Source organism: Cynocephalus volans, chromosome 2 (genome assembly GCF_027409185.1).
Source record: "Cynocephalus volans isolate mCynVol1 chromosome 2, mCynVol1.pri, whole genome shotgun sequence".
Taxonomy (NCBI): domain Eukaryota; kingdom Metazoa; phylum Chordata; class Mammalia; order Dermoptera; family Cynocephalidae; genus Cynocephalus; species Cynocephalus volans.
In genome coordinates this window covers 208,197,074-208,221,798 of record NC_084461.1, presented here as the reverse complement: position 1 = coordinate 208,221,798, position 24,725 = coordinate 208,197,074, and the positions used below count along the sequence as shown (strand labels likewise).

The 24,725-nt window shown below is 54.2% G+C and overlaps 2 protein-coding genes across 6 annotated transcripts in view; both read left to right on the top strand.

The window, feature by feature from the left end:
- The first annotated feature begins 2,861 nt into the window (after nt 1-2,861).
- On the top strand, nt 2,862-13,224 carry MMP11 (matrix metallopeptidase 11). 4 transcript variants are annotated; one of them, XM_063086711.1, is made up of 9 exons: nt 2,921-2,989; nt 3,367-3,540; nt 8,389-8,618; nt 9,557-9,700; nt 9,781-9,914; nt 10,060-10,301; nt 10,398-10,614; nt 11,412-11,669; nt 12,587-13,224. In XM_063086711.1, exons 2-9 carry the CDS (start codon nt 3,448-3,450, stop codon nt 12,718-12,720), a joined length of 1,452 nt encoding a protein of 483 aa, XP_062942781.1. In that variant the 5' UTR covers nt 2,921-2,989; nt 3,367-3,447; the 3' UTR covers nt 12,721-13,224. The 4 variants fall into 4 exon arrangements, with proteins under 4 accessions (XP_062942783.1, XP_062942780.1, XP_062942781.1 ...); XM_063086712.1 differs by lacking the exon at nt 2,921-2,989 and adding an exon at nt 3,001-3,204; XM_063086713.1 differs by lacking the exon at nt 3,367-3,540 and having other exon boundaries at nt 2,862-2,989; nt 11,550-11,669.
- A 1,180-nt stretch (nt 13,225-14,404) lies between these two features.
- The window catches only part of SMARCB1 (SWI/SNF related, matrix associated, actin dependent regulator of chromatin, subfamily b, member 1), a 34,157-nt gene continuing 23,836 nt past the window's right edge, over nt 14,405-24,725 (top strand). Inside the window, exons 1-4 of one of the 2 annotated variants that reach the window (XM_063087162.1) lie at nt 14,405-14,700; nt 17,991-18,102; nt 19,876-20,005; nt 23,659-23,796. In XM_063087162.1, the coding sequence (XP_062943232.1) occupies nt 14,608-14,700; nt 17,991-18,102; nt 19,876-20,005; nt 23,659-23,796 (473 nt within the window). In that variant the 5' untranslated portion in view covers nt 14,405-14,607. Of the gene's footprint in view, nt 14,701-17,990; nt 18,130-19,875; nt 20,006-23,658; nt 23,797-24,725 lie in introns of both variants that reach the window. The other variant, XM_063087161.1, reaches the window with a different exon arrangement.

Genomic DNA, 24,725 nt, shown 5'->3' with positions numbered 1-24,725 from the left:
GATCTGGGGCGGGACCTCAGGGACACGCCCCCAGTGGGAGGTGGCATTTCCCCCAAGTCAGTCCCTCACAGTCCGGACCTCTCCCTTCCAGCATCCCCTGGTCTCGGCGCCTGTCTCAGCTGGAAATGGGACCCTGCACCCTCCCAGCTCCTAACCCAAGTTGTGAGGGCCCTGGGGACACGGGCCAATGCCGTAAAGCGCCGAGGGCTTAAGCAGGGGCAACAGGGTAAGGCCCTTCTGTTGGAAGGACCACGGTGGAGCGCAGGGAGTGTAGTTGGGGGTTGTCGTGAGCCCTGGAAGGGAGAGGCGACAGGGAGGCGACGGGACGAGGCCAGCCGAGGAGGGGGCGCGAGGCGCCAGGCCGGGCTCCGCTCCCTGCCCTCTCCCACCAGACAGGGTTTGCTGACCACCGCGTGGCCTCTGGGTCGCGAAAGGATCAGAGCCGGGAAGAGCGGCCCTCGGAAAGGCCTGGAGCGACCCGTCTCCAGAACCCCCGCTAGGGGGCGTCCCAGTCCCTCTTCAATTCTTTCCTGGCCAAAGGGCGCTGCAGCCTTGGGCAGTGCCCGCGGGGGGATGCGATGGGGCCCTCCCCCGAAGGGCCCTAACGCCACCGGACCCCCTGACCCCACCCCGCCCGGCCCCCTGGCCCCGCCGGTCACTGACAGCGTTTACGCCACATTCAAGCAGCGTGTCCATCCCAAAGGGCGTGACCTGAGAGCCTAGAGGCGTTTGCGCGGCCACGGTCAAAGCAAGCCGGGGTTTAAATCCTGCGGCCTCCCGAATTTCGCACCATGGTCCCAGGAGGCGTGGATTTAGAACGCTTGCCTGCCCTTCAGGACTCGAGGTTTTTATGGTCCTTTCATATTATTACCCTTAGGTGGGGGCAGTGAGGGACCCTGACTTCTTTACCCTTCCTTATCACCTTTTGGTATGCCCTTGGAGGCCCCTAACACTGGGGTGGGGGGGAGGGTGAAACCACCAAGAGCAAAAGCATGGAGGCGGGGGAATTGGTCTCTGAGTGGGGAGAGGAGGCTTCTCTGTGAGGAGGAGGGAGAGGGAGGGAGGGGAGACAGCCCCCTGGGTTGAGTGTGGCCCTGCCTGGCTCACGCAGTTAAGTGTGTGGAGCTATTCTGGGCCGCGCACAAAATCATGCGCACTAGTGTGTTCTCACCATACTTAATCCTTTAAGCCAGCTTGTGGGGCAGGGCCCTCAGCTGAGCCCCGTCCTCAGTTTTCTCCTCTCTTAAGTGGGGGTGACCATCCAGTAAGGCGAGCATGTAAAGAGTGGGCCATGCTTTCCTCACAGACATGCCAGACCTGGTCCAGCCGCTACTTCTTTGCTCATGAAGTCCCTGTCGGCCTGAACCATCCTTTCAGGCTTATCAGAGTCCTCCTCCTGCAGGAAGCCCTCAGTGACCAGCCCACCTTACTGGGTGCACTGTTGGCTTGTAATGGTGGTCCCCCAGGACCTGCCCTGGGGGTGGCTGGTGGACTTCAGCTTCCACAAAGCATGGCTGTGCAGCCCTGGAGACACTCAAGACTATGTAAAGTAGTTACACAAAAGAATACTTTTATTAAATAATTATGTATTTTCATGTGTGTCAGAAAAATGTATAAATACCTCATCAAACCCAATATTGCCAAGATGAGGCTGAAGCATTGAAATGCCTACTTTTATAAAAGTGAGTCACATTAAAGGAAAAGATTGCAACCGTCTAGGTAGTAAAAATCTCTGTTGTCTTGCCTTTAGGGGTCTCTGTGGAGTCTTCCTGGAGAAGCTGTGAAGGCCACCCAGGCCCCCTTCCTTTTCTTGGCCCAGGCCGGGTGCCCATGACCTCATCTTGCAGCTCAGGGCTCTTCCTGCCAGGATGGGAGCCACTGCCTGAATCTTGCCTCTGTAGGATTCCCCACGACGAGATAGATTGCTTGGTGAGGTGGTAGGGCCCTTTGTCATCACAGGGACATACAAACACAATTGGGCACCATTCCCCCCAATCCAGGATAAGACTGGAGGATCCCTTCTGGCATATGAACACCAACCTCTCCTTTGATTTCACCTCCTCAGATACCTGGCCCTGAGAGGTCCTGAGGGGCCTGTTGAGCTCTGTCCAAGGGAGCCTGGGCCACTAATACTCAGCTCAGACCCCCTCCCATGGCCTCTGACAACACCTTCCCTCTAGCTCACCAGCTAGAGGGCCTTCTGACCCCTCCACTTGCCTGCTGGTATGGAAAAGTCTGGCCCCTCTGTCTTGGAGCCTCAGTTTCCCCATCTATAAGTTTCTGTGATTCTGTTCCAAGCTGAGGGGCTGGCCAGCCTCTGCTATCTACCTCAGTTTCGCCTGGGGATACATTTTCATATTTCTTTCCTCACAGGGGCTATTGTGATATTTTTCAGATGGATCAAGTGAGACTCTGAGGAGTGGGGGAACTTTCCCCTGGGTAGGACCACCTGTCACAAGCTAGCAGAAAGTCGGAGGTCAGATCACCAGGGAGACACAGCCGGATTCACCTTCTAAAGGTGGGGGTAGGGATCGGGAACGAAACCCGACTCCTCTCAGACGCTCACCGGGTCTAGGGCTTTGGACGCCTGTCACACAGAGGGGAAACTGAGGCTCAGAGTGGCACTGCTGGCCAGGGTTACCCAGCACCAGGCCTCCGAGGACAGGGGCTTGGCCCGCTCCTGGACAGGATACTGTTTCGGGCCCCAGACCCTTGCCGGGCCAAGCTCTCCCTGTCCACCTCCCCCACCCTGCCGGCCGCTGCGGGGAGAATTTAGAACAAAAGGAGGCAGGGGGCGGGGCCGGGCGGGCAGGGGGCGGGGCGGAGGCTATAAGGGGCGGCGGCCAGGCGCGGCCCAGCAGGCCCAGCAGCCCCGGGGCGGATGGCTCGGGCCGCCGGGCTCCGCGGCGTGGCCCCGCGCGCTCGCCTGCTCCCGCTTCTGCTTCTGCTCGTCCCGCTGTCGCCGCCCCTGGCCCGAGCCCGGCCGCCGGTGAGTGCCCGCCACCGGCCGGCCGCTCATCGCGAAGGAAGCGCCGAGCACGCGGGCTGGGCCCAGTGGCCGAGCCGGACCCATGGGGGCGCCCCGGGTGGCCTGGCGCGGCCGGTACCCGAAGCGCTTTCTGGGGCCCTGTGGGCGTGATAGATAGTGAGCTTCCCGTCCACGGAGGTGTGCAAGTGGAGTCTGCGCCGGGATCGCTCGGGCTGGTGAGGCGGGACTCCGCGCTGGGCTCACGCCCCTTTCCAGCGTGGAGACCTGCTCCTCGCGCCTCAGCTGCGGATGCTGGGGGGGGGGGGGGGGGGGCGGCGGCAGGGGAGGGTTGGGGAGGTAGGAGAGGGAGTGGTTACAGGGCCCACTATTCATCGTAGGGACAAAGCCGAGCGGGTCCCAGGCGGTGTCAGCCTGCAGGTGTGTGGCCGCAGTGAGCGCGCCTCCAGGTGTGCAGCGGGATGGAGGATAAAAGAAGAGATGGGAAGAGCAGCTGTGCTGGAGGAACCGGGTCTGAGCCTAGAAGAGATGCCCCCGGCACCTGTGGGAGGCAGGTGTGGGAGGCTTGGAGCTAGGAGCGCATGAGTATGAGACAGCATGAGTGCGGTGTGTGTGTGTGTGCCACCGTGAGGAGAGGTCAGAAAGAAGGGGGACCAAGAGTGAGTAGTTGCGACCCTCAGAGAGCAAAGGGGTGGAGAGAGAAAGGGACGGGAGGAAATGTGTGCTCAGGAGAAAAGAAAGTCCATGTAAGAGAGAGCGGCAGAGGCAGGAGAGGAGGGACTGTCACCGTGTGTGTGACAGCCTGTGTGTGTCCCAAAGGCTGCACTCTCCCTTAAGCCAGGCTTTGAGGCACCAGTCACAGGGCCAGAACCCACTCAGAACACAGCTGAGGTATCCAGCCAGCTCAGGCAGGGATGGGAGCATGAACGGTGTCTGCCCAGCATGAGTCCTGGTACTGGTCTGGGGAGGAGGGAGGCCTGGCCAGGCTAGGACCCTCTGTCCAGCCATGCCAGCTCTGCCCTGGCCAGCCTTGCCTGGTGCTGGCTATGGAAGCAGAAGGAGACTGGATGGGTGGGCTAGAGTAAATGGGGAACACCACAGTCTGGAGGCCCTGCCTCTTCCCCAGCCCCTCTTTGTCTCCTAGAACTTGGGGCAGAGTCAGGAATCACCACTGGTTGGGGAATGAGAGAAATCTGGGTTTGAATCAAGTGACCCTGTGTGAGTACTCTTGTGCTTCAGAACCTCACCTACTCCATCTGAAATGGGTGGGGAGGGTAACAGTTGTTCACTGCTGGGCATTGAGGACTAAAGGAGGTGATGCCACGCACACTGGAGACACTCTGTGACCTGTAGCTGCCACTTTGACGCTTGTGCAGGCTCAGTGCAGGGGCTGGGGACTAGCCTGAGGTGGGGTCTGAGCTGGGCTGTTGTCTGTCACTCTGCAGACACTCAGGGAGCATTTGGGGTTGCCTCCGATGTGTTTATCCCTAGGCTGCTGTCAGCAAGGCCAAGAGAGCTCTGTAAATATTTATCCATCCCAGTTCGCAGCTTTCAGGGTTGATGAAAGCCCCACAGTCTAGCGGAACCAAGCTGCTCTCTCCTCGAGCCAACAAAGGGGTGGGAAGGCAAAGATTAGGCGGAAGCATGGGGGAGAAGATAAACCTGCCTGCCAACTGGCTGTGTGACTTGGGCAGGTTGCTAGACCTCTCTGAGCCTCAGATGGGCACGATGATGTATAGAACAGTGTAGTGACGCTCCCCTGTCTTCCTATCAGGGTCACCTCTCACTCACAGCAGAAGGCATAGCTGTGATTAATTATCCCCATTGGACCAATAGCAAACTAAGGCCCAGAGAGGGATACAACTAGCCTAGCCTCAGCCAGTGGTTTTCTAGTCTGGGGCCGTCCCTTATCACCCCTCTACCAGGTGCCTCCCATTTTCTGGATTGGAAGTTTTTTGTTTGTTTGTTTGTTTGTTTGGCAGCTGGCCAGTACGGGGATCCAAACCCTTGTCCCTGGTGTTATCAGCACTACCAAGTGAGCTAACTTGCCATCCCTGGATTGGAAGTTGACCCAGGGGCTGACCTCAAGTCTCTTACCTCTTCCAGGAGAGTAGATCAGCCGAGAAATTTCCTTGAGTGTGTCTGAGGCTGTGGTTTGGTGCCTGCCAGACCAGAGGAGGGTGGGGCTGAGTGAGTTAGACACCTACCACAGGGCAGGCCAAGGGAGTATACTGGCCGAGGAGGAGGGAATGCATTTTAGAAGCAGAAACACTTCTCAGGAATGTGGGTTTTGGAGAGAAGCCAAGAGCTGGGGTGGGGTGGGGGGGTAGAGTGCAGGCATGCGCTGGAGTCATGAGCTCCAGGTCTAGGCCCAGCTCTTGCCTGACTTGCTGTGTGACCCTGGGCAAAGTCCTTGACCTCTCTGGGCTCTTTTTCATCCCCTGGGAAATGGTGTGATGGCTGGCTGCTCCCCAAACTCACCAGGGCTGAAGATGAAGCAAGGGGTGGTCTGTGCCCACCACCCTACCTCACTGAATCCAGTAGTCCTGGGAGGACCAAGCACACCCATTTTACCAATGAGCAAGCTGCTTCATGCCAGGCCTCGCAGATAGGGCGTCTGGCCCCAGGCCAGAAAGGACTCTCAAAGAGGAAGGGTGGGAGGTCAGCGAGGCAGAGAAAATGTGTCCCATCACAGTAATGGGGAAACTGAGGCCAAGAGCTTTTAAACGATGGGCTCCAAAAAAAAAAAGAAGAAGAAGAAAAATTCCCCTGGCTGGAGGCATCTATTTTAGTGCCTCCTGCTCACTCACTCACTCTCCAACATCAATGAATGTGAATGTGACATGGACAAGAAGCAAGACTTTCCAGGAGACCCTGCAGAATGTACTTTTCTTCTTTGGACCTGAAAGCTCTCTTCTCACTGAGACTTTGTTTTACCATTTAAAGTCCGCAGATTTGGGGGGAGAGCTGGAAGTGATGAGAGTGGTGGGAAGCCACAGAGAATTTGGCAAGAGCAGATTCCCAAGTGCGGGAGGGGAGGGACTACTGGGGCAAGGAGCGGGGCCAGGTAGGAGGCACTGCTCTGTGCCAGAAGCTGCGGCGGGCATTACAGAAGGATGTCGTTTAGCCCTTTGCTGTGGCAACATCCCCATTTGACAGATGGGGAAGATGAGGCTAAGAGAAGACAGTGACTCGTCCAGGGTCACTGGCATAGAACTTGGTCTTCTGAACCTCAGAGCTTGGCTCTTCTTGCTGCGCTGAGAGTGCCATGATCCAGGGGTCTGGATGTCAATTTGGTGCCCCATGGGGGAAGGAAAGGACAGCGGCGGGCATAGGGTGTGTTCACCCATGATCCACCCCTCGCTCCATGGCTGGCTGCACCTGGCGTCACTGGGGGGGCAGAGGAGAGGGGAGATTTCTGGCCACAGGCATAACCAGAGCTGGCAGGCTGGGCTCTGGGCTGTTTGGGGCTCCTAGGGGAAGACATAGCTTTGCTCTTCCCAGGGAGGGTCCTCATATCCCTGCCAGGGTTGGGGGAAGGAATCTTTTCCCTGTGGGTCAAGAGGGTAGTGTGACAAGGAGGAGGGGGCAGGTCTTTGTGGCTCGTCACACAGACCTGAGATCCACATCTTCAAGGTCCATGAGCCTGCTGGCAAAGTGCCTAGGAAGTAGCAGGTGCTTAAGAATCTCCCGTTCCTTCTTGCTGTCACTAAGGTGAGGCCAGTGTGGGTCCCTCCTCCAGGGAAGAGATGACTCAACCCGTAAAGAGCAGGTCAGAGGTAGCAGGGAGGAGTGGGCTATGAGCACAGACAGGATGCTGTCTGCCACCTGTTAACCTGAGCAAAGTGCTTAACTTCTCTGGGCTCCATTTCCTCATCTGAGAAATGGGGATGGTGACAGTGGAGTTGGTGAGAGCTTCCATCAGGGGCTAAGAGCATGTCTGTGGAGCTGTTGTCAGAGTCCTGCCACAGTGATAAGTACTTATTAACAGTGAGCCCAGAATCAGCTGGAACCCAAAACCCGTGAGGCTGTGCTCTGCCAGGTCTGAAACGAGGGGAAGACTGGTTCAGGGCCTCACACCCCAAGTAGCTCCATAGCCCCATGTTCAGAAGGCCCCTTCAGGTGGGGTGTTCTTGGGAGTTCAAGTCCTCACCTCTGGGATCAGAGGCTTGGAGGGCTGGGCTACTGATCAGAGCCCTGAGGCGCCTGGAGCCTGGGAGAGCTGCCAGAGGCTGAGGGCCAGGGCGGGGCTTGAGCAGCCCTGCTTCTGCCCCAAATATGGCTGTGGGGAGGCTGTAGCCGCCCACACCAGACAGGCCCAGGCCAGACAGGTACCAAGTCACTCTGCAAACAGCAAGGCCCCATCCCTCTCCTCCAGCACAGAAAGGACACTTGGCTTTTGGGCAGTGTCCCAAGCCAGGCCTTAGCCTTCAGGCTGCGACACAGGGTCCTCATCTGGCCCCACCATGCTCTTGCTGCGTGACCTCAGAGGGTCTCTTAACCTCTCTGACCTTCTACTTTTCTCATGCATGAAAACTGTGACTTCTGCCCTAGGGACTTGCAGAGGGTGGTAGGATCAACTCAGGTCAGAAATGCCAACTGCAATCCTGGGGCGTAGGCATCTGGTAACTGGTTGCCCCCATTCTCCCCTCATGAAGGGGGCAGGCAGATCACAGACCTAGCTCCCACTGTGCACCTGGCCTTGGCGGGGTGGGACCAAAACTGCCTGTTAGAAATCAGACCTGTTACCCGGTGCCCTTCCCAGGTGTCGGGCCTGTGCTAAGTGCTCTACATAGGTCCCCTTGTCACATCCTCAGATCAACACCGTGGGGAGGTACTATCATCCCCATTTGTCAAGGCCACACTGCAGTGCTGCAGCCCCTCCACACTGGGGGGTGTCCTGGGCAGGACAGAGCCTGCTCACATACCAGGGAGTGCAGAGCGGGAGTAACCCAGGTGTGAGCTCAGTGGACACGGGAAAGGAGATGGAAACAAGTTTGCTAGGGGTAGGGCAGTGTGGGGAGCAGGAGGAGTTTGTCTGATGTTTCCTTGAAGGCTTTTGGGGTCCAGTCCTGGGTATGTGTGAGAGTACAGTCAGGGGCTCATGGCCTCGTCCCAGTGCACCCCCATCCAGACCTCACTGTCCTGAGTGCCTGGAGTAGGTGGCAGGCAGCCCAGTGCCCTCCAGGAGCGGGTGGGAGGCAGCAGGACACTTTGGAACAAGGTGTCAGGAAACCAGTCAGCCCAGTGCCAGAGGGCTCTGCTGTATGCCCCTTCCCTCCCCCTTAGTTTGCCCAGAGACACAGTGGGCTGGGGTTGCACATGGGTGTGCTGACAGGCCACACCTCTAGCCATGAGGGACCAAGGCCTGACTAGGCCCTCCCGTCCTCTTTCCTGCCCAGGATGTCCACCACCACCAGCTTCTGAGGAGGAGGGCACAGCCCTGGCATGCAGCTCTGCCCAGCAGCCTGGCACCTGCCCCTGCCGCCCAGGAGGCCTCCCGGCCTGCCACTGCCCACAGACCTCCCCGCTGTGGCGTGCCCGACCCACCTGATGGGATGAATGCCCGTAACCGTCAGAAGCGGTTCGTGCTGTCGGGTGGGCGCTGGGAGAAGACGGACCTCACCTACAGGTAGTGTTGGGGTCATGGGGCAGGACTCCAGAGTTCAACCTGTATGGCCATTTGTGAGCCTGCCACCCTTATATCTGCTTCCTGAGACACATGCCGGGGCCATATCTTGGAGACAAATAGAGCTGTGTGCCTGCTGACCCCCAAGCTACTGACCAACACTCTGAAAACCCAACTTAGACACACACACACAGATACCCTCCCAGAGCAGAGGGGCAGTGCCTCTGTCTTCACCTGAAGAGGCTCAGCACATGCCTTAGGACAATGTTCTGTCACCTAGACAGCCTTTACTGGGGATCTGGAAGGGCCCCACCCTGGACTCTCTGGTGAATGAGGCAGATACAGCTGGTCATCTCAGGGAAATAGGCATTAGCCACATCATAGTTCAAATCTATCATCACAACTTGGGCTTTATGCAGGTGGGAACAGTGGTGAGCAGAGATGGACAACAGCAAACTCCTCACTGGGTGCCCTGGGGGCCCCTGGGCAGCTGATGCGGAAGCTGAGGCTTACACATCCTGCGGGCAGGGATTCAGCCTGGGAGAGAAAGGTCTCGTGTCAAAGGGCATTGGAGCTGAGATTACAGGGGACCTCAGGAATTTCCTGGGTGGGGAACTGGGAACCAAGAGGGGGCTCAAGAGGCCAAGGTCTCCCCACAGTGAGCAGCACTATCAGGTCTGGAACATGGGTCTCGGGACTCCTGATCCTGTGTTCTTTCCACACAATGCAGGCACTTGTATATGCCCAAGTATACACAAACCCACACAAAGATGTGTGCCCATGTGGCCAGGGAGACTGGTGTGCTGCACTTGAGGCTCAGAGCACACTTGGCCCATATCTTAAGTGCACATACCCACTGAGCATCGAGGGGCAACCCCTGGCCCTTCAGCCATCAGGAGCATTCCTTGCCCTGAAGCCCAGATCCCTGCTTCTTCCCCTAGGATTCTCCGGTTCCCATGGCAGCTGGTTCGGGAGCAAGTACGGCAGACAGTGGCAGAGGCCTTACAGGTGTGGAGTGAAGTGACACCACTCACCTTCACTGAGGTGCATGAGGGCCACGCTGACATCATGATCGACTTTACCAGGTGAACCGGAGGCCTGGGACCTCTCTGGGAACAAGCCCCACCTGTTAGCAGCCACTGACTCTGCCCCCACCTACCTGCAGATACTGGCATGGGGACAACCTGCCGTTTGATGGGCCTGGGGGCATCCTGGCCCATGCCTTCTTCCCCAAGACTCACCGAGAAGGGGACGTCCACTTCGACTATGATGAGACCTGGACTGTCGGGAACAACCAGGGTATGGGCTGGGGACCCATTTCCCAGATGGGGCAACTGAAGATCATAGAGAATGGGGTCTGGCCAAGGTTCCTGAGCTGCAGTCTGGAGCTTGGGTGTCTTGCAGCAGGAGGTTTGGGAATTGCTGACCCACCTCCCCTTTCCAGGCACAGACCTGCTGCAGGTGGCAGCCCACGAATTTGGCCATGTGCTGGGGCTGCAGCACACGACAGCAGCCAAGGCCCTCATGTCCCCTTTTTACACCTTCCGATACCCACTGAGCCTTAGCCCAGATGACCGCAGGGGCATTCAGCACCTCTATGGCCGGCCCCAGCCGGCCCCCACCTCTGGGGCCCCAGCCCTGGGCCCCCAGGCTGGGGTGGACACCAACGAGATTGCACCACTAGAGGTGAGGCCCTGCTCCCAGCACTGCCCCCCAACCTCGCCCTGCTGGCCTCTGTGGCTCCAGCATGGGCTCTTTTCTGGTCCTCTTCTCCCATCCCAGCCGGAAACCCCACCAGATGCCTGTGAGGCCTCCTTCGATGCGGTTTCTACCATCCGAGGTGAACTCTTCTTCTTCAAGGCTGGTTTTGTGTGGCGGCTGCGAGGGGGCCAGCTGCAGCCCGGCTACCCTGCACTGGCCTCTCGCCACTGGCAGGGACTGCCCAGCCCTGTGGATGCAGCCTTTGAGGATGCCCAGGGCCACATCTGGTTCTTCCAAGGTGAGTGGGGGTTGAGGGTCAACTGAAGAGACTTCTCAGAGCTAGGAATGTCATGGCCAAGGGTATATATACAGACAGACAAATCCCCAGAGACACAATGGGCAGAGAGAGGGTGCCCCAAAGGCTTGGGGCCAGGGGACAGTGTGGCTCCCAGAGAAGGTGGCTCTTGAGATTGGAGTAGCATAGGTGTCCCACAGCAGGTTCTGCGTTGGTACAGTCAACCCTCAAAGCCAATCCGTGGGGCGGGGTTCCAGGTGAGGCCTCTGGGGCTCTGAGACAGCAAAGTGACTCACCTGAGGGTGCAGCTTGGAAAAGGCAGAGCAGGGAATTGATCCAGGTCTGGTGACGCTGGAGCCTGTGCTTTCAACTTTCAGCTGGCAAAGATGAGAGCCTGGAGCATTCCAGGTGACAGGGACTTCATAAACAAAGGTGCAGCACAGGAAACCTTTGTGTGGGTCCTGGGGCAGCCAGGGGCCTGCTGCAGCAGGGGCAGGGGCCCAGGGAGTAATCAGCAGGCATTTGTCACAGCCAGCCAAATGCCAGAAGGAACAGGAGCCCAGGCAGCCTTCTACTGATTAGCATAACCTCACCCACTCGGTACCTTACAGAGCCTTCTCTCCAGCTTACCCCAGCGGGTTCCAACTTTCCTCTAGGGGTGGGGGTGCTGAGCAGGCATGCATGTTTTATGGGCAAGGAAACAGGCTGGGAGAGTCCATGGTGGTGGCTGAGCAGGCCCACAGTGGCTGGGCACAGTAGTGGTGGCTCAGCAGCTCTTTGCAGCCTCCCCTCTCCGGCAGGCGCTCAATACTGGATATACGACGGTGGGAAGCCAGTCCTGGGCCCTGCACCCCTCTCTGAGCTGGGCCTGGTGGGGTCCCCAATCCATGCTGCCTTGGTCTGGGGTCCCGAGAAGAACAAGATCTACTTCTTTCGAGGCGGGGACTACTGGCGTTTCCACCCCAGCACCCAGCGTGTGGACAGTCCCGTGCCCCGCCGGGCCACTGATTGGCGAGGTGTGCCCTCTGAGATTGACGCCGCCTTCCAGGATGCTGATGGTACGTGGGGGGCGGGGTGGCTGGTGGGAGGTGGGTGCAGCAGCAGCATCTTCCATCTGGTGGTGGCTGGGCCTCCTCATGCCCACTTCTGGAGGCCCAGCTCTTCAACACAGGCCCTTTGTCAGCACCACCTGCCCTCTACCTGGTGGCTGGGTAGTGCTGTACCCTGTGTTGCAGATGAGGAGACTGAGGGCAGAGGTCCTTCAGTCACAGGCAATGAAATAACTACTGTATACTGAGGGCCAATGATGCTCCAGGCATAGCTCCAAGTTCTTTACATGTCTCATGCGATTCTCAGAACATCCCTCTGACATAACACCTGTTATAAACCTAGTTTCCAGCAGGGCAAACAGAGGCTCAGGCAATGAGGTCCCTAACTGGGGCCACCTACGTGGACAGTGGCAGAGCCAAGCCTCCCATCCAGGCAGTCCCTTCTCCTAACCACAGAACCACCCAGCCTCCTGCAAATGCAAAGGACTAGAGCCAGGTCGGGGATCCCAGTCCAGGGCTCACTCCCCTGACAGCACTCTCTTTGCTTCTGTGCTCTCTCACATTGGGACCTGATGAGGGAACTGTCCTGGGGTGGTCTCTGAGACTCCAGGATGCCCCTTTGTAGTCTGGCCGGTGGGTGCAGGAGTAGGGACTTGCTTTTCTGAGAGGTAAGAGTTGAGCCTCTGAAGCTTCAGGTATCTGTCAGGCTGGATGTTACAGGGACCAGACCCTGGGGCAGGCAGAAGGCTTCCCTGGAGGGAAGAGAGGTTCTGGAAGGCCCGCCCTGGAGCTGCAGTTTTCAAGAAATTCAGAGGTGGCAAGACCCGCACTCTGTGCCCTCTCCCTGTGCCTGTCCCTGGGCACGGTCTGACGGGCTGATGTGGGGCCCATTGCCCACTTTCCCAGGCCTGACCCTCTCTCCTCAGGCTATGCCTACTTCCTGCGGGGCCGCCTCTACTGGAAGTTTGACCCTGTGAAGGTGAAGGCCCTGGAGGGCTTCCCCCGTCTCGTGGGCCCCGACTTCTTTGGCTGTGCCGAGCCTGCCAACACTTTCCGCTGAGAATGGCTTGGATACCCTCAGGGGCGCTGACCCCTGCCAGGCCACTAATATCAGGCTAGAGACCCACAGCCACTTTTGTGGCTCTGGGCACTAGGCATGGACAGAGCCCCTGTCTCCTCGGGGGTGGAGTATGGGTGCAACCACCGTGACAACTGCAGGGAAGGCCATGCGGGTCGTGGTCACCTGCCAGCAACTGTCTCAGACTGGACAGGGAGGCTTTGGCATTACTAAGAGTGAGGACAGTCTCAGACTGGCTTTACCCCACCTGTACAGGTCACGGTCAAGTCTGGCTGCCCTCGGTCTACATCCCTGTCTCTCAGGGTAGGACCTCGGCAGGGCTGGGGAGGGGGCGCTTCCTGCTAGAGACCCCAGGCCCTGGAGGCCTCAACATACCTCAATCCTGTCCTGGGCCGGATCCTCCTGAAGCCCTCATGCCAGCACTGGTATCCTCCAGAGCCATGTAAATGTGTGTACAGTGTGTATAAACATTTTTTTTTTTTTTTTTTTTTTACTGAGGACTGTCATTAAACAGTTGTTTTCTACCTGCCTGCCTGGTCTCTCTTTGTGACTGTGCAGCCAGGATGGGGAGGCCTGGCTAGGGTCTCGCCGTGTCCTGGGAGCCAGGGTCACCCCACCAGGCCTCTGGTCCTGGGAGCTGGGCACTATGCTCTTTCTGCTCCATTCTGCCACACCTCACTGGACAGCTGCAGTGGCTTCCTAACTGGTTCCTTGCTGCCCCACTTGCCCCCTGAGCCTGTCCTCCAGAGTGGTGGTCATTTGGTCTGATGATGCCATGCCCCAGCCGCTATCCTAGAATACTTTGGTTTCCCACTGCTGTGAGGACTCAGAACAAAACTCATACTTACCATGGCCCTTCCTACCTCTCTGGCCTATCCTTGCCCTGTCTTCCAGCCCCAAATGTCTTCTTCATACTAGCATCTATCACAGCTGCAATTTTATTACACTGAATCATATGAAATTGTCAGTAGTGGGCCATTTTTTACTTATTGCTTTGTTCAACCGGATACATGACTGCTTTCATTAGTGTCGGTTCCTGCTCTGGGCTAGAAGCACCACAGGCTGTCTGGTTTTGCTCACCATCACAGGGCTGGGCTTGTCGTAGGCAAAGAACTCAGAGTTAAGGAAGGAATGGAGGTGTCCCTCCCCTCCAACGCTCATGTGATGCACCAGCCAAACCAAATACCACCTGGGCCTTTGAATGCTGGCAAGCCCCAGAGCCTCTGCTCATGCCAAGCCCCACACAGTGTTGTCATTCTGCCCATCCCCATATCTGCAGGAACAGCTGTGGGCTCGGAACTGGGATATCTGCTCCTAGGAGCCCTCCTATCTGCTCAGCTGCACTATGTTTTCAGGTTAGGGAAACTGAGGCGCCAGCCTGGGTCACAAAGCATGGCCAGACTACTCAGGCTTCCTGATGTAGCTCTGTCCTCTTCCCCGCCTTCAGGCCTCACTTCCTTTCTCCTCCCCTGGGCTGAGTTCCACTCCTGGCTGTGAGACTGGGAAAGCCACTGCTGGAGTCAGGGCTTCAGCAGTTATTGTCCGCGAGCAGCTTTTCCACAGTACCATGTCTTGGGAGGAAAGGAAACTAGTCGTGGCTCCTTTAAGGGGTCCGCGGAGGCGCGCCCGGTCTTTTGTTTAGACGGCGGCGACGCGCGCGTCAGCGTCCACCCCCGCGCATGCGCACTAAGGGCGGCCTGGTCGTCGTCTGCGGCGGTGGCTGAGGAGCCTGGCGGTAGCCTGAACACCCGGCCCGGCAGGCCCTTCGCCTCCCGACCTCGGTTCCACTCGGCCCGGCGCGCACCGCCCCCACCCCAGCCCTCCCTATCCCTCGCAGACCGGCCCCGGCCGCCCGCCTCCGCCGCAGCAATGATGATGATGGCGCTGAGCAAGACCTTCGGGCAGAAGCCCGTCAAGTTCCAACTGGAGGACGACGGCGAGTTCTACATGATCGGCTCCGAGGTAGCCCGCGGCACGTCCTCGCCTTCCTCGGCCCCGGCCCCGCGGGAGCCCTGGGGCGGGTCCGTGCGCCGGGGGCGCGCGTCTCCATTCATCGTGGCGGGCGGGCGCGTGCGCGAGTTGCGGAGCGTGGCTGCTGGGCGTGGCCGAACAGGCCCCGCCCCACACCTGTGGCCTGAGCCCGGGACACACCCTGCTGCCGGGCGTAGGGCTTCACGAGGTGTCACTGCTTCCGCGCTGAGTTAGTACGATTCCAGCCAGACAAAAAGAGGCGGAATGTTCGATTAGCTCCTGCGGCGTTTGACTGCTCTTGATCCTTTTAAGATGTTGCAAATCTCACGTGCACTCGTGCCTCCATTGCTACATGTGGGGTCCTGAAATCGCAGGTTGGAAACCCAAGGCAGTGAGGGCTCATCCCCATTGTGTTCGTGCCTCTGAGGTTGGCGGTGGAGGTGTTATGTCTTTTGTTTACCAGTGAAGAAACAGGTTGGGAGGAGGATGACTGCCCTAGTGCCCCAGCTGGATCTTTCAGCAATTCAGAAGTAATTGACATTTTGGATATCTGAACTGAATCTGAATTATTACTGGGGAAAGATCATGAGGATCTTTAATCCTTAACTAGAGTGGCAGCCCTTTGTTGAATCAGCTGGATGCTGACTTTAAGAAAATTCTACAACTGGCCCTTCAATGGGGGTTTATGCTAAGTATATTAAAATTTCACGAATTGTCTCAGAGTAGTTCTTTTTCGGCTGAGAGCAGTTCTCAGCTAGTTTATATTTCTTTTTTTTTTTTTTTTAAGTTATGGTTATACAATTCAGATGTGCACATGTTAAGCAGTAGAATTTCTCTCGTGTAAAGAGGTAAGTACCAAACCTGGGATTAAAGTTGTTACAAAATGCCAAGGATTGCCTCTCCTTCATTATCGTTCTCTAACAGTTTGTTCGTGTTTTTAAATTTTTCGGTTTTTTTCTTCACAATTGAGCCTATATAGTGTGAATGAATTAAGCCTCATGATGGTCATACTAAAGCTCTCAGGACACCCCCGTGATTCCTGTCTTGTCTTAGGCATCTTAAGTTGTGAGACCAATGTTGTGAGTAGCATCAGAACTTTAGTGGTTCGATTTTCCACCATTTTTTTTTAAACAAAAAGGGCAAGATGCAGTAAAATTTTCACATTATCACATAAATGCTATTGTTTAAAGATGGCTGTTCTGGGGAAATGGGGCCAGTGCCTGTCCGTCTGTCACAGCTGAGAATGGGCCTCATTGGCTGGTAGGCACCTGCCTAAATGCAGGATACAAAAGGCAGTTGAGGAACTTCAGTATGTGATACCAGCCAGGTTGTTTAAAGAAACCTTTACCTTATCTAATGGATGGAACAGTAATCGGTTTGGCCTTGACTCTGAGTGGGCGATGCTTTTGAAAAGAAAGCTTTCCTTTATTAGATGGAGCAAATTGAGAAGCAGCATGTGGCTGGGTGGGAAAAACTTTGGGAGGCCTGGTTCCAGCCCTGCTCTGCTTCCGTGTCACTGTTCTCATGTGTATAATAAGATGCTTAGACTAGATGATCTTTAAGGTCTTCCCCCAAACACATTTTCGTTTCTACACAGCTAACTGCCGTCTTTTATTTCAGCTTCTTCATTTCTGGCCCTCCCTCTTGAGAGAGAATAATCATCCTGAGACCCAGGTGGAAAGGCGGTTTGTTCTCTTGGTCATGGCTTCACAATTATTAGACCTTTAGAATTTAGGGAAGAGTTCAGGATCAGAACTGCTGTCTATTGATATATATAGTAGCTCCCATGACAGTACTGGATGGATGGCCTCCAGTCCCCTTCCCTGTTGAAAATGTATTCAGAGAGGTGGACCAGCCATAGTAACACACTCAGCACCTGTGTGTGACATTCCTGGAGTTGCCTTGGGAGGGCGCCTGCAGTTGCTATGAGTGAGTGTGTCACTGTTCTCCCACCATCAGCAGGCAGCCATATTCCCAAAGCCAGAGTCACAGAGCTGAGAAGACCCTAACAAATCCCCAAGTACAGCATCTTCATTTTACATTCCGGGAACCTGGGTCCAGAGAGGGCGAAGTCTGGTTCAGAGAAAAGCCAGAAAGGCAGGCCCCAGGCTCCTAAGTTCTGAAGGAGCCTTGGGAGGAGGGGCGTAGGAGTCCTAGAGCCCTGCAGGACCTGCAAGGTAGTTGTGGGGGGGGCAGTATTGTCAATTTGTTTTCAAAAACCTCATGGAAACTGTATGTTTCCCTTGAATGGTAACCACACAAGCCAGATCATGCTGAGGAGTCTGTGTTCTCTGTGGAACACAAGTGACTCACTGGCTGTTTTCTCACAGTGTTCAGCAGCTCTGGTTGTTGATCGCATAAATCTTTCATTAATGAAAAATGGAGAGATAGATTTTTATTTAATAAATATACTATGCTGGGTAGGTAAAATGGAAGATATTATAGAAGTGGTCCTTCATGGGGTGAAGTTCAGAGTTGCTGAGCATTTGACAGATGATAAAGAGACCCAGAAAAGGGACATGATTCTAGGTCACAGATGGAGCCAGCACCTGGCACACTGTCCACTGGCTGTCCTTCATCCCCCAAGTGATGAGACAATGGGGTGTCTTTAAAAAAAAACTTTAGGACTTGATTTCTTTTTGTGAGGGAGGTCATACTTTCAGTATTTGGTACAAGCAAACTAAAACTATTGTTTGGGGAAGTAATGATTTATACAGCAGTCTGGTGATTACCAGTAAGTGCTTTGTAAACTCTTTGGAAAATTCCTTTGGTATCCCTGGTTTGAGTTTTGTTGCTAAATAAAGCAACACAGGCCATGGGGAAAATTATCCTGCATCTATCTAAAATTAGAAGACCTTTTTGGTGTTTATTGCATTGTAAAAATATCAAAGTCTTGTTTTTAAGATAAAAGAAGGTCAGAGAAGCCTTACATTTCTGGAAAGTGCTAGAGACCCTTGGTCCAGAATCAGAATCACTGTGAGCTTCTTGCTAAGCTCCAGGGGCTTCTTGGTGAGCTCTGGGGGCCTCCCTCTTGGACATCCGATCAGGCCTTTTGGAACTTGATCTTGTTGTCAGGATGCACAGATGTGGACCAGATGTGTACTGCTGTTGAACCCTTGATGTCAGCAGAATGTGTTTCATTGCTGCTGAAAGCCTGGTGTCTGGGAGCCACCTGGAGGCCTGGTTGTCTGTCACTCATCCAGCGGAGCCTCTGTGCCAGGACCCTACTCTTCTGCTTGAATACGCGACCCTCATAATGAGCCTTCTTGCTTTACTCATAGGTGGGAAACTACCTCCGTATGTTCCGAGGTTCTCTGTACAAGAGATACCCCTCGCTCTGGAGGCGACTAGCCACTGTGGAAGAGAGGAAGAAAATAGTTGCATCGTCACATGGTAAAAAAACAAAACCTAACACTAAGGGTGCGTCTTCACGAGGGTTTGTAAACCTGTTTCAAAACCACTCGCTTATGTCATGAAGATAAAACGTTTTCACTCCAGAGTGTCTTCACTGCAGCCTTGGCCTTAGTCGGGCAGAGAGCATCTCAGGGGCAGGGTAGCCCTGCGAGCACACCATGCACCTCAGGCTAGAAAGCAGCTCCCAGGAGCCAGTGGTGTCCCATTGCCAGGTATTTCCAGCGGGGCCAGTAGGTGTGTGAGGGGGCTGGGGCCAGGACAGTAGGGGTGCTGTGAAGACATGTTGGTCTCAAAACGTTTTAGGAATGCTGCGATGCTCTGCCATCTGCTGTGGGCGTGTCACCATAGTCATCCTCCATGTAGCCCGAGCGGTGGGTGGCAGCCCCAGCTCCCACTCCCCTCTGGGGCTTTCACTGCTTGCTTCCCAGAGCACATCCATCCCGTAGCACTTCATCCTAGCAGCCAGTGTGCTAGAGCTCGTGTGTATGTCCCTGCTTGTCGTGGCCTGCTATGTGCCTGGGGCTTGCTAGGTGAGCCACTGACACGAATGCAGCTAGCGTGTTGTGGGCCATGGCAGCTCTGTGCAGGGCAAAAGGATGCTCTTCAGACACTCTGGGGGCTCCATCAGGAGACACTCCCACAGGGACATTTGTATATGGACGCAGAATTCTGTTTGGCAGGTGGCAAAATGCTTCCCACTTGGCAATGGCGCCTTGTAGACAGCTGCCCTGGGCCTGGGTGTGTGCGTGTATGTGTGCGTGTATGTGTGCGTGTGCGTGTGCATAAGTGGTACTTTGTAGTCTGTCCTGCTTGGTTGTGTCTGTAGATGCTGCTGTGGTTTTGTCCACTGTGGGCAAAGTAGTGGTTCTTTTAATGCAGGAGCCAGAGCTGCTTTTTTATCTGCTGCTATAACGTTTCCACTCACTTGCTTAAAACAGTGTCCTTTTTGTTCTTCCTCCTCCCCCAGTGGAGCACCGGTCACTAATGCAATGAGTCCCTAGCTTTGCTTTCCCCTCCGCAAGTCTCTGGGTGTAGTCTTGGTGACTCTTCCTTCCACCTTGTGCTTTGGAGATCCTTCCCCATAACTGATTGATTTCTCCAGGTGAGGCCAGGCTGGTCCCACAGACAGGTAGCAGCTCTTGACCGAGGGTCCTTAAATGAGCTGGGGCCGAGTTGCCTAGAATCTGTGCTGCTTTCCAGACAGCACATCTGGACTGGCTTGGAGACAGCGATTCATGTTTGATGTAATGCAGCTCTTTCCACCTCTCTGGGCTCTTGTTTTAAAAGAAAAGTATTCATCACTTTCATTCCATCTCCCACCTTGCTTCATGTTGTGGATTGTGGTGGCGTCAGACCTCTTCCCACTGGCGTGTAACTCTGGAGACTTCTTTTTTCCTTGAGCAAGGACAAAGAAAATACATTCTGGAGTCTCGAGTCCCCATTGGCTGTTCTATGCAGTAGCTACAGGTGCCGCTGCTGCCCTGAGCACTTCCTCTGTTCCTGAGTCAGTGCTCCTGGGGCACATTAGTCCAAATCAATCCCAAAGGAGGCTTTACCAGTAGGCTTTCTAAATAAAGCCTGCAGTCCAGACTGCCCTTTTGGAAGAGGCCAGCATTCAGCAGTAGTCAGTTTGACACCTGGCTTTTCCCACCTCCTGCATGTGAGGACCTTGATGTGCTGCATCCACTTGGCTGGCTGCTGCTTGCCGCTGCTGCCAGCAGGTTGACCGCAGTGGTATCTCTCCACTTACAGATCATGGATACACTACTCTTGCCACTAGCGTGACTCTGTTAAAAGCCTCAGAGGTGGAAGAGATTCTGGACGGCAACGATGAGAAGTACAAAGCTGTGTCCATCAGCACGGAGCCCCCCACCTACCTCAGGTAATGCACTCCAGGCCAGGGTGTGCTCTGGGGACACCCGCAGGTTTTCTCATATTTAAAAACAGGTTGGCTTAAAAAAAAAAAAATAAATAAATAAAATAAAAATAAAAACAGGTTGGGGTGAAGTCGAACTGAAATACTTTTCAACACTTTACCCCCTGTGCTTACAGATTTTCCTAGCTGGGTTTCTAAGTTTCTTCTGTATCTTTAGGATTTCTAGGAAATATAAGCCAAGTCCTGGATTCTGGAGAGCAGTTAGGAATGCTTTGGAACTGGGACTAATCTGTCAGAAAAATTACTGGCTCAGATAAACTCACGAAAACAACAGACAGTAAATTTGAGTGTGTAAAAACATAGAACCTTTGTAAGAGTATTTACAGTAACAATTAAAAAGGCAAGTACAGTCGGCCTTTAATATCTGTGGGTCCTGCATCCATGGATTCAACCAACCATGGATTGAAAATATTTGGGAAAAATAATAGCATCTGTACTGAACACGTACAGACTTTTTTCTTGTCATTATTCCCTAAACAATTTGGTATAACAATGATTTACATAGCATTTGCATTGTATTAGGTATTATAGGTAATCTAGAGATTATTTAAAGTATGTGGGAGGATGTGCATAAGTTATATGCAAATACTACATCATTTTATATGAGAGGCTTTTGAGCATCCATAGATTTTGTTATCTGTGAGACGCCCTGGAACCAGTCCCCCATGGGTCCAAGAGACAACTGTAATTGAAAGTTACTGGGTTGTATCCCGAGTCTGCATGTCCAGATTTATAAGAAAAACTTGAATACCCAGTAAATAAATAGGTAAAGGATGGTCGACACCTGGAAGTACAAGGAGTAAACAAACATGGGAAGAATGTTTGTCCTCATGTGTAATTTTAAAAATTCAAAGTGAAAGACGAACTAGCAACGTAAAGAACTGGGGAGGGTGTGATAGAGCTGCACACTGAGCACGCTGGGGCAGCTCTGCAGATGGGTGTGCTGTGTGTGTAAAGCATTAGGACATCAAATGGTTTTTTGTCTCTGGCCCATTAATTTCACCCTTGGGAATTTGTCCCAAAGAAATAATTGAAAAGAACAAAATAAACAAACCCATTATATGTACAGAGGTGTTCTTTGTGGAATTATGAATAATAACGGAGAATGTGGAGTCACTTGAGTCCAGCCTTAGGGAAAGGCCTGGTGACTGAAGATGTAGCTCCTCGAATGGAGTAGGATGTAACCCCTTGTGTTATCGTTGAGTAGACTCTGCAGCAACCTGAGACATGGCTTACATGATCCAGACGTGCAGAATACAAGACTGTATGTACCTACCTTATGCTTTTAGCTCTCAAGAAAATACGCATTTCTATGCACAAAAGCCAGGAAGCTCTAGCTGGGAAAAAGGATTATTGTTTGGAGTGGTTGTGGAAAATCATTTCTTTCCAGATTTTGTCTCAATTTTGCTATTAGATTGTTTTTATGATTCCCCCTAAGAAAGGTGGCAGGCATCCAGCCTGGCTGGTGTTACAGATGTGTGCTCTGCAGATTCTGTTTCCCCCCCCAGGGAATGTGGTAAGAACATAAGGATGGCTAGACCTTCCCAGCAAGTCACAGAGGAAATTATGTACATGTGGATGGCACTTTTAAGTCTGCACACTTCAGCTGGGAACCTTTTATAGGATGGTAAACAGTTTCTTGATGATTATGTCATATGAGGAACAGCTGAGGGAGCAGAATCCTGTTATCTTGGAGGTCAGGACTACACGGGGTGGGGGGGGAGGTGGCAAAGGTCGAGGGAAGCAGCTTTGGCTGGCTCCGCACTCTCAGGCAGGCCGACAAGGGGACTGGTAGCCTCCCCACCCTGTTGCTGAGCAGTTTGGGCAGAGGCTGGATGCCCTCTCTTGCGGTGGAAGGAAAGTTGAATTATGTGACTCAGGTTCTCGGATTCTGTGTACGGCTGAGTGCATACTCATGTTCACTTTGTCTGTGACTGTGGCCTCACTTGCACTGTTCACTGGAGATGGTACTAGATACAAGGGGATGGCAGAGCAGCCCAGATCTAGAAATGAAAGAGAGATCACTACCGAGATAGGGTAGGATTTGGCGACTGAGGGGGACGGGGGCTCAGCACAGCCTCTAGGAGGATATCCGATTAGAAAAGAGGAGGTCTAGATCTGTGGTTTCAAATACAGGACCAGCTGCACTGGAATTGTCCATGGAAGTTGTAAGAAATCCATATTCCTGGGCCCTACCCCCGAGATGGGGAGTCCTTTGATCTGTGTGGGTTTTGGGAATTTGCTGCTTAAAATTTTGCACTCTGAGTCTGTGTGGCCAAGGTAGGATCCACCAGCCCAGAAAGGCTGTGGTGGGGACCCTGGTCTTGCTGTCTCAGCTCTTAGTCCCTGCCCAAATTAGTTCCATCTTCCCCATTTTTCTGGGTCTTGGATGTAAGGTGAAAGCTGCCTGCAGTACAGGAGACTTGCTCTAGTCCTGACCAAACTGGATATCATGGGTGGTCCCAGACCTCAGTTACAGAGTGTAAGTGGCCCAGCTTTAGAAGAGAAAAGCATTAAAGGGCCTGGACAGCTGTTGGCACCTGCCTCTGCCTTCCACCTGCCTCTGCCTTCCACCAGCCCATCGAAAGGACAAGGGCTGCATGCTGCTTCCCCCGGGGTCCTTAGAGGGCCCTCTTGGATGATTATCATCACTTGCTCTGAACTGTTGTGTACAATTATTGCAGGAGCTGTTGCTCAGGTGTTGGGGATGTAAAGAGGGATGACACACAGTCTCTCCAGGGACTGGGACATGCAGAGCACTGTGGGAACCTGAGTCTCTCATCTGTCTAACCCAGCACTGGAGCCTCAGTTCAAAATAGCTTTTGGTATTTTTCTGGTAGTAAGAGCAACCTGGAATTCTGAGAAAAGAGCAAGCCTTTCTGGGACACGGGTTACTTAAATTACTTTAGGTGTCACTTTCTAGAAGGTATTTACCAATCCATATTCTCACCTCTGCTGCTCTGGAAGCTTGGAGGCCAGAAGCCTTGCTAGTCCATCTCAGGATAGCCAGCATTTCTAAAATCACAGTCTGATCATATCTCTCCCTTCAAACCCAGTGGGGACTCTCAGCCACCTGCCGAGAAAAGTTGCTTTCTGATGGAGCACGCGAGACCCTGTGATTGGAACTTCTCTGTGTCCAGCTTTAGCCCTTCCCTGGGGTGCCTCGTCCCTGCTGCTACATGTGTTGCCCCTGAAATGCACTTTCCTCCTCCCAACACACAGTGAACGCACACTCAGTGTTTAAGGCTCCCCTCCAGTGTCTGCCCCTCTGGGAAACCTCCCTTCTGGGCCCCTTCCCCACATCAGGGACATGTTTCTGTGGGTACCATGCCTAGTGCATGCACCATGACCACAGGTTAGCGGCCGACTTGTGCCCTGGGCTGTGTCTGGCATTGCTTCACACCATTCCCCTTGGCCGGATGCCTCTGGGGGCCTGGGGTGCAGACCCCTACAGAGTCAGGGGTGCATAGATATCCTTTATAGGCGCCTGGAGCCCAACAGGTGCAACAGGAATCCACAGAGCATGAGTTAATGCCTGGGGGACAGAATCGGACTCTGAGACAGATGGAGGTGGGGGTGCTTTTCCTGTGTCTCCCCAGGGAACAGAAGGCCAAGAGGAACAGCCAGTGGGTGCCCACCCTGCCCAACAGTTCCCATCACCTGGACGCTGTGCCATGCTCCACAACCATCAACAGGAACCGCATGGGCCGGGACAAGAAGAGAACTTTCCCTCTGTGGTAAGTGAGCATCACTGCACTGCTTCTGCCTCAGTTCTCCAACACACTTTAGTCCCCTCCTTCCCAGAAAAACACTCTGCTTTGAACTTGTGTTCCCCAAAATGCTCCACTGCCTCCACATCCTCCTCGAAACGCAGTTCTCCCGTGACCTCCAGGACGTTGTCTCTGGCTTTCTGTAGCCCCCGGCTCCGCCCGCTGTCATCTCTGGCTGTTTCTCTTTACTTCCCCAGCACCTCTAGTCAGGTTCCTCGGGTGTGGTCCCTGGGCCTTTTCTCTTCCCTTAGGTTCTCACGAGCTGGCCACAGCCAGTCTGGTGGTTACAAATGCCATACGTATGACTTCCACTGTGTGAGTTCCCTATTGCTGCTTGAACAATCCGTCACAAACTGGGTGGCTTAAAGCAGCACAAATTTATTCTCTCACAGTTCTGGCCAGTAGTCCGAAATCACTCTCACTGGACGGGGATGAAGGTGTGGGCGGGCTGCGCTCCCTCCAGAGGCTCCAGGACCAATCTGGTTCTTGCCTCTTCTAGCTCTGGTGGCTGCAGCATTCCTTGACTTGTGACCACATCACTCCAGTCACTGCCTCCGTGTTCACATGGGCTTCTCCTCGTGTGTGGAATCCCCCTCTGTCTCTCTCTTAGAAGGACATTTGTGATATAATTTAGGGGCCACCCAGATAATCTCTCAGTATCCTTCACTTAGTCATATCTGCAAAGTTACTTTTTTCAGCCATGTGAGGTATTGGTCACAGGTTTGGGGATTAGGACATAGATGTCTTTTGGGAGCCATATTTCAAGCTCCCACCCCATCTGTCTTTGTGGCCTAGACCTCCCCAAGCACCCCCTCACATGCTCAGCCACTCGCTGCATGCAGACTTCTCCATCTTGGGCCTTGGTGATCGATCCTTTCCTCCGCGCAGGTCAAAAG

Coding starts and splice junctions, on each gene's coding strand:
- MMP11 (XM_063086710.1), top strand. CDS start 2,882: ATGGCTCGGGCCGCCGGGCTCCGCGGCGTGGCCCCGCGCGCTCGCCTG. Junction 9,701..9,780: donor ATCATGATCGACTTTACCAG/GTGAACCGGAGG, acceptor ACCTACCTGCAG/ATACTGGCATGGGGACAACC. Junction 10,302..10,397: donor ACGAGATTGCACCACTAGAG/GTGAGGCCCTGC, acceptor CTCCCATCCCAG/CCGGAAACCCCACCAGATGC.